The sequence below is a fragment of the Tachypleus tridentatus genome, chromosome 11 (genome assembly GCF_004210375.1).
Source record: "Tachypleus tridentatus isolate NWPU-2018 chromosome 11, ASM421037v1, whole genome shotgun sequence".
Lineage (NCBI taxonomy): Eukaryota > Metazoa > Arthropoda > Merostomata > Xiphosura > Limulidae > Tachypleus > Tachypleus tridentatus.
Window position 1 is genome coordinate 28932556 of NC_134835.1, and position 9330 is coordinate 28941885.

At 35.2% G+C, this 9330-nt stretch overlaps 1 protein-coding gene across 1 annotated transcript; it reads right to left on the reverse strand.

Annotated features, from left to right (window-relative positions):
* Positions 1-1909: 1909 nt before the first annotated feature.
* LOC143231454 (uncharacterized) lies at positions 1910-8872 on the reverse strand. The gene is made up of 2 exons (XM_076465990.1): positions 8742-8872; positions 1910-4007 (listed from the first exon to the last, which is right to left on the reverse strand). The coding sequence occupies exons 1-2, from the start codon at positions 8757-8759 to the stop codon at positions 3231-3233; spliced, it is 795 nt and encodes a 264-aa protein (XP_076322105.1). The 5' UTR covers positions 8760-8872; the 3' UTR covers positions 1910-3230.
* Between the last annotated feature and the right edge of the window lie 458 nt (positions 8873-9330).

Genomic DNA, 9330 nt, shown 5'->3' on the forward strand with positions numbered 1-9330 from the left:
TGGATGACTTTATAATGTGATGGTCAATCCCACTATTCGTTGGTAAAAGGGTAGCCCAAGAGTTGACGGTGGGTAGTGATGACTAGCTGCCTTTCCTCTATTCTTATACACTGCTAAATTATGAACGGCTAGCGCAGATAGACCTCGTGTAGCTTTGTGCGAAATTCAAAAACAAACACGAAAATAATTAAACGAAGTAAACTTCCTTTTAGATTAGTTTCAATGTATTAACTTTCGACTAAACAAGTTACTATTGTAACACCAGTTGTGTTTGCACTCATTTCTTATTCTCTCCGTTTAAAATTAAGCAAAACTTCGTGTGTTTTTTAAGTTCGCACAAAGTTACTCGAGGGCTATCTGTGCTAGCGGTCCCTAATTTAGCAGTGTAAGACTAGAGGGAAGGCAGCTGGTCATCACCACCCACCGCCAACTCTTGGGCTACTCTTTTACCAACGAATAGTGGGAGTGACCGTCACATTATAACGCCCCCACGGCTGAAAGGGCGAACATGTTTGGCACGACGGGGATGCGAACCCTCAGATTACGAGTCACACGCCTTCACCACCTGGCCGTGCCGGACCTACAAATCTTCGTTGTCGTAACGTTAGTAAAATTTACATTCGTATTTAAAATTTAAACAACTATCAAATGAAATATGAAATCTCAAAATAAAGATTGTGGTTCTCACGAAAAACTTCTTTAATTGTAAGTAATATACGTGTGAAAACAAAAAGGGTAACAAAAAAAATACTGTAATATGTGGAAATTGATTGGTGCTTATTAAACAGTGTATTTAACTCCCTCTAGTGGCAAGTATTGGTACCCTAAAACTTTGAGTTCTAACCAGAAAATTATCTGTGTCCCACATTATTATGAAGACAAAAACCGTAATTTGATACACTGTTTAGTAGACTACACCAAATTGACGAAACAGATCCTGTAACATCTAAAGTTCCTTTTCTAAAACTTATAGGAATTTTGTTGTCTAATACGTAATAACTTTGCGTTATAAAGTGAACAAATAAACTTGATGTTTAGATAAAAACGAGACCCCCCAGTGACTCAGCGATATGTCTGCAGACTTACAACACTAAAAACCGCGTTTCAATACCCGTTGTGGGTAGAGCTCAGATAGCCCATCGTGTAGTTTTGTGCTTAATTGAAAACAAACAATATATAAATGAAATACTTGTGTTTTAAACAGTTAGAATGTATGATTTCTCATATTCAAATGATAAACGTTTCGAAAAACAAACAAGAAAATTGTGAAGTTAAATTGTTAATTTCTAGTCCAAAATTTTAATTATAATTTTAAAAACATTAAATAAAAATTGCAATCTGATATAACATGAAATTAACTCATTAACATGTTTTTTTTCTGTGCCATATGGTGCTTTTCACCCATTTTTTTATTAAACAAAAATTACTTAAGAAATTGTGGTACACAAAATATTATTGCAATTGATACGAGTGTACAAGAAAAAAATACACGTAACAAACTGATGTTATAGGAGTATTGAAAAAATACATTTAACGTAACAAATTGATGTTATAGGAGTACTGAAAAAATACATTTAACGTAACAAATTGATGTTATAGGAGTATTGAAAAAATACATTTAACGTAACAAATTGATGTTATAGGAGTATTGAAAAAATACATTTAACGTAACAAATTGATGTTATAGGAGTATTGAAAAAATACATTTAACGTAACAAATTGATGTTATAGGAGTATTGAAAAAATACATTTAACGTAATAAATTGATGTTACAGGAGTATTGAAAAAATACATTTAACGTAATAAATTGATATTATAAGAGTATTGAAAAAATACATTTAACGTAACAAATTAATATTATAGGAGTATTAAAAATACACTTAAAATTAGTATTATTGGAGTACTGAAAATACGCTTAACGTAACAAATCCATATTATATGAGTACTGAAAAAATACGCTTCAACATAACAAACTAATATATTATGAAGAGTTACTAAGTTTCACAAACATTGTTTGTTCTTTACAAAGAAATATACGAAAAAAGAAAGCGTGGATTTTCCAACGTGCAGAGAATAATAACAGCCATTTATTTAGCTTATCCTCCAGAAGTCATGGGTCATTAGTCGCCTCTATTTTTTTTAGTAATCTCAGCTTTCTGGGTGTGGTAGAGATTAAACCCATGAAGATTCAGATTAGAATACGACATTTGTAAAAGTTAACGCCCAACTGCAGTCGAGCAAGACCTGCAGACCGAGACTGTAACAATGATATAAGAGATGTCTAAAGTTTTCTGAATGTCAAGTTAAATCATATCATACAAGCTAGTTTTTTCTTTGTTTGAGTTTAAAAAACTGAGGCCACCTATTCGTTTAAGTTTCGTATTATATTTAATAACTTCTCTTTTTGTTAAGTTGCACTCTTAAGTATAAACGTTATTAAAACACATTTAGATGTTTATGCAGAAAGAAACGTTTGAATTAATTTAACTAAGAAAGTTAAAAGTGTTAGCTCTAAGTAATCTCAGTTCTGTTTGTTTTTTTTATTTGGTTATCAGTTGTTTGTTAGCAAGAGGTAGCTGCGGATTTTAATTATGTTCAGATGAGCCTAGAAAATTCTAACTGACGTCAGAATTTATATTGTACATTCAAAGTTAGATTGTATATATGAGATAGCTCCAAAGCATATAACGAGTTTTCAGGAAGACAATAAAACGAATTATTCGGTGTGTTAGCTATCACGGCTACTTTGTGCGAGTACTTTAATTTCATTTTACGTTAACCCTACGGAAGTTTGTAACGTAGGCTTACAATATTTTACAGCATTGTACAAGTGTTCAAGTTTCTAGAAACGTTCAAGAAGGAAATAATCTATTCTAGCTTAAGTGGACTAGACTTTAAATTATTTTCACCAGATAATTTCAAAGAATACGCCAACGAAAAAAACAATAATACGACAATATTTTATAAGTTACAAAAATTAATAAGTTTTCTTTTCGCTTGATTTAATACACAGAAAGATAAACTGTTTTGTTGACCTTTTCAACTGCTTAAAGTTCACGATACAAATTTCTAAATATTCGCATGTCCTCAAGACTTTTACTTTTTCTAAAGACACAATATTATACATACATAAACATCCTGAAACGTTTGTAAATACAACATGTTGCATTTCTAAAAATAGTTGTGTTAATGAAGTTTAGTATTAATTCTCGTATACAGGGTTACCTGAATCACTTTTTATGTCCATAAACCAAAGGTTTTTTATATACTGGACTGTGATTAGAGATCGAAGGTGTCGCCACCGGGTGGAAATCTAATGAACTAGCCTCGTAAGTGTTAACATGGGGGTTGTATGGCTGGGAGTCATCTATTGTATAAGATGACCAAGCGGGATATGGTGCAAAAGTACTGCTATACAAAATAGCCTTCTTCGGGACCTTTACTGACCCACTATAGCCAGATCCCGATGACTGTGTTTGATCTGATTGACCAACTATGTTGTAAGTGTTGTCACTGACTTTAAGCTGTTTTATAGCATTAAAATCATAGTTGGCGCCACTCTTACTCAACGAGATCGGCTTATACTGTCCGTGCTGAGGCGAGTCTAAGTTATTAGTTGGAAAAGTATTGGCAACTTTGTAGTACTTGTTTCTTTGATATGGGACTTGGACGACATTGTTCGCTTTAGAAGTGTAGTACAAAGGCTGATTGGCAGGTCTGTAGTAATACGAAGATGTAGGACTGAAGTAATACTGTTGCGGATATGAGCGACGGCGGAATATATTTGACATGAAGTTTCTTAAACGATCTGTCAACGACGGCCGTTGGTAATAATTATAATACGTACTCCATAAATATGGATACTGACCGAAATACTGCGTGTAGCTGTGAGGATAATATCTCGGTAGAAGTTGTCTTTCCCGCCGAGAGGTGACGCGCTGATCGGTTTGTTCTTCTTTACGTTCCGTTACACAGGAGCCAATAAAAAGAGCCACTAAGATCAAACCCTGATAAACGAAAAAAATATATATATATAGGATAAATAAACTAGCAACCAAATTTCTTATTTTTCTTAATATACATGCAACATGTCATTTCAACAAGGTTTTACGACCTCGAACTCATTAATTTCAAAGAATTTTTTTTTTTACTTAGATTCCGCTAATGATCAAACTAAACGCATTATAGTGAAAGTAGAGAGAACTGTTCCATATACACAGTTATTTGTGCTCAGTTTCAGTTAACATTTGAGTGAACTGTTTAGCTTTTCCTGCCAGCTGATGATATAAAACTATACATCAATATGTTTCACTGAAGCTAGTTATCATACGAACTTGCATCTTTGAACCTCGTATCGAATAAGCCCGGCACGGCCAGGTGGTTAAGGCACTCAACTCGTAATCTGAGTGTTGCGGGTTCGAATCCCTGTCACACCAAACATGATCGCCCTTTCAGCCGTGGGGACATTATAATGTGACGATCAATCGCACTATTTGTTGGTAAAAAGGTAGCACAAGAGTTGGCGGTGGGTGTTGATAACTAGCTGCCTTCCCTCTAGTCTTACACCGCTAAAATATGAACGGCTAGCGCATATAGCTTTCGTATAGCTTTACGCGAAATTCAAAACAAATCGTATCGAATAATTTTTTATGGTTTGTAATCCTCACACATAATTATTTTCAAAAACTTCTTAATTTTACCAGTTAACGATGTATTAGGTTGAGGAATAATTCGTGATCGTTTTTAAATAATTTCATTCAAGCATTACATGTAAGACTATACAATACTTCAATGCATGAACACATTACACCCAAAACATTTATTATGATACTTTATTTCATGTAATACCTAGGTATATAGTATGCATTGTTTTAAACGAAATTGCAAGAAATTAAATGCGAAAAGCAGATGGTGTCGAAAATGCTCGATTTTGTCCACTTGACATTCCATTTAATGAGCTGAAAATGAAAGCAAAAATTAAAGACATGTGAAAATCAAACACACCATCTATTAGAGCAAAAAATTATCTACCAAATGACATGAAATATTTTGCGAAAGCGTTTCATTTATGAATATATTTTGTTAACTTGAAAAAACGCTCACGAATTATTCCTCAACCCAATATTAAGACAGACTTTGTTTTATCTTACTTAGATTTCCAAAACCTGTCTGAAAACTTCGGTCACTAGCAGCGGGTAAGTGGCGACATGAGATCACCACGTTTTTACTGCAGTTAAGCACCCGGAAATGGCACGAAGGTTTTCGAAAATAATATATTAAATATTCAAGTTCTTCTTGGGTGTGCCACATTCTTAAGCACCTGTTAGTTTCACGTGACTTTACCATTAACCTCTAACCGTTTTTGTTTTGTTTTTTTTTGCTTTTAGCACGTTCGTCTACACTCCAGCCTTTTATTATTCCCCTAAAGTACATTTATTTGTATTAAAAAGTGCTTAGCTTCAAATGAAAATTATAGATATACTGTAAAATTATTTGTGAGTATGTTTGGTTTATATGCAGTCTTTTATTAGGTTAATAACTATTCAATATACAGTAACGTAAAAGGAAAAAAAAAAAAAAACGGGTATATTAAGATATAGGAAAATATGTTTCATCCACCAGGGTGAGTTGTTTAATAAGTGAATATGAAACTCCACTGTAAATTAAGAATAGTTTGAAGCTTAATCATGAGACAATATTAAAAAAATTGTCAATAATGGTGTAATTGTAACTTCGCACACAAGTTGTATGAAGTCCACAAAAGAATGTTAAGATACGTGTAAAGAAAGTGTACGGCTGTATATGTATAGACGTATACGAACTGATACATTTTTAACGTTACTCAGGTTCATCATCGTATAGAAAATTATGGCCTTATGGTTGACGTGCCAGTCTGCGGATCGGAAGGTCCTATGTTGAAATCGTGATATACTGCTTAACACCATTTGTACTTTCAGTTATGAGCACTTTAATATAAGTGACAACCAATTTCGCTACTTAGTTAAGAGTAGTCTTCCGCTGGTACAGCGGTAAGTCTATGGATTTACAACGTTAAAATCAGGGGTTCAATTCCCCTCGGTGGACTCAGCAGATAGCCCGATGTGGCTTTGTTATAAGAAAACACACACAGTTAAGAGTAGTTGGAAGGTGTTGATGATCTAAATTGCACACGAAAATTGGAGTGTCTGACCTGAAAGTTTAGACTCTTACATCAAAAATGCCAGATGATAAAAGTTTATAAATAGAGCTTTATAAATTAAGCCAATTGTGGTTTTTCCAGATATTAAGCGATTGACAGAAAAGTGAATGGATTTCTAAACTCCATTTACAGACAATTCAGTTACAAAAAGCATCTCAGTATAAATTTATGGAAAACTCTGGGAAATATAGGATCGTATTGTCCAAAAGATGTGAATGTTAGAAATTTGAAATGGGAAAGGTTAATTTATTGAAGACAAAAAATGAACGAAGTATTTGGAAGCAGTTGGACTGATAAATATATATATTATATGTAGAAGCCAAATAACATTCATTGAAATAGGGAGAAGATATCAAAATGGTATTTGTTTCTCTTGGTGACAACAAACTCCTAAATTTACAAGTCGGACTACCTCGATTTGATGCACGTTACACAAGTGGGCGTTTATCTTATCAGCACGAGGCGTGTAAGAGTTGTTTGTTGTATGACCCACGAGCAGGGAGATTTATATGTAAGGCTGTTATCGAGGTCAATGACTCGACGAATTCAGCCTTCTGCTTATGAAATGTTCCCACTGCCTGGAACCAGATAATGTAACCGCAGGAAGCTTATTTTTTACAGCAGAAGGTAAGTTTTTTGTTTGTTTTGTTTTCTTTTATATATATCCTGATAGTTCAAATGGACCCGGCATCCGAGGGTCGCGGGTTCAAATCCCCGTTGCACCAAACATGCTCATCCTTTCAACCGTGGGGGAGTAATAATGTTACGGTCAATCCCACTATTCGTTGGTAAAAGAGTAAACCAAGAGTTGGTGGTGGGTGATGATGACTAGCTACCTTCCCTATAGTCTTACACTGCTAAACTAGGGACGGCTAGCGCAGATAGTCCTCCTGTAGCTTTGAGTGAAATTCAAACCAAACAAACACACACAACTCGTGCATGTGGTGAGGGAAAGGTGAACAAGAGGTAACAATCTCAGTACTAACTTATTAAATCAAAACAAATAAATCAACTTACGTTCAGTTCATTCGAACTGGTTTGGTTTGTTCTGAATTTCGCGCAAAGCTCCACGAGGGCTATCTGCACTAGTCGTCCCTAACTTAGCCGTGTAAGACTAGAGGGAAGACAACTAGTGATCACCACCCACTTCCAACGCTTGGGCTGCTCTTTTTTTAACCAACGAATAATGAGACTGATCGTCACATTGTAACGTCCTCACAGCTGAAAAGGCGAGTATATTTGGTGTCACCGGAATTCGAACCCTCAACTCTCATATTACGAGTCGAGCGCCCTAACCACTTGGTCATGTCGGACCTTGATATACACGGTTTATAAAACTCTAACAGTTTATTTCGTTAATACCATCTTTTATCGTAATCAGATTAAACTTTTAGAGCGTACAATTTCCTCAGATATGATTCTAATGCAAAATCGAACACTTCTATTAAATAATATTTAAATTTATAATGTTTTATATTGACATCTCTTTTCTCTAGTAGACAAGGTTGAATAAATATACTAGCAATTTCTGCGTGTCAAATGAAATCCATCTTCGGGTACTAATTACAATTATTACACTAATAATAACTTAAACGTCATTCTCCAACAAACTGTGAGCTATTTTGAATGTTAAAATAAGTATCTCTTCTAAATATTGATGTTACTTCTTCTGATAGGTCTTATTTTTAGCCGCGGCATATCGGCTCATTGAACGGTTCCCATATTCTTTTTTTAACTTCAAACTTTTTTCATTTTAACATAAAGGAAAAAAAAAACATTTGAAAGTAATATATAAATATAACTAAGTGTAATGTTTCTCATAGCAGTAATTAATTATTTTGTACAATAACAGTTAAACTGTAAAGTATAAAAACTTCTGGTTATGGTTTTAATAGAGCGTGCTAAATTACAGTCTCGGACTCAGGAGGTCAAACCCTTTCTATTGATCTGTTTAACCGCGTCAAAAGTCCAATAGTAATACTAATTGATTCTAATCCTCAAAATAATTTAAACTTGAGGGTAGAGATACTGGTTAGTAATAAAATTGAACCGGTTATAAGCGCGCCCCTAGATTAGTATCACTGGCCCACAAAAACGTAGCTGATAAAAAGGGGAAGAAGCCTCGTAGATTAATTTACTAAAATCCTGCCAAAACAATTTCAAATGCCGTGGCTGTCGAGGCTTCCCTCTTGTTTGTACAGTAAAGATTCTAATTGTTCTTTCTTCGGGTGATAAGTCAGCAGATATTTTCTGATTTGAGGCTTTGCATTCGTATGAGCAATAAATATCTTCTAGTCGCATCAAACATGCTCGCCCTTTCAGCCATAGGGGCGTTAAATGTGACGGTCAATTACTCTTTGGTATTAGAGTAACCCAAGAGTTGACGGTGGGTGGTGATGACTAGCTGCCTTCCCTCAAGTCTTACACTGCTATATTAGTGATGTCTGATGCAGATAGCCCTCGTGTAACTTTGGGCAAAATTCAAAAAACAAATAAATACAAGAAATAATATTCCTTACAATTTAAATCATAAACTTCCTACCTTCAGATTTAAAGACATCGTCTTCTAAAACAAAGTTACGTTGTTCCCTCTCAGGGCACCTGCTGGTTCGCCTGGTTCTTACCATCAGCGATATCTGCCTGTTCTTCCGCGTGGCTCTTCGCTTTTATAAAGTGCCTTTCACTCTTGTGTATCACCCAGCTTCAGAACGAGTTCAGGTGTATGTAATTAATCTAAGCTTACGCTCGGGTTTACTTTCTTCACGGCCACTGACGCAGGTCAATGTTACTATTTCTCACGTGCTATACTTTCTAAGCGCTGCTGCTGTTCACGGCTGAAAAATGTAGAATGTTAGTACTGAGACTGTTACCTCTTGTTCACCTTTCCATGGTTCCACAAGAGTTGTGTGTGTTTAGTTCGGTTTGGTTTGAATTTCACGCAAAGCTACACGAGGATTATCTGCGCTAGCCGTCCCTAATTTAGCAGTGTAAGACTAGAAGGAAAGCAACTAGTCATCACCACCCACCGCCAAATCTTGGGATATTCTGTTTTCAAAGAATAGTTGGATTGACAGTCACGGCTGAAAGGGCGAGCATTTTTGGTGTGACGGGGATTCGAACCCACGACCGTC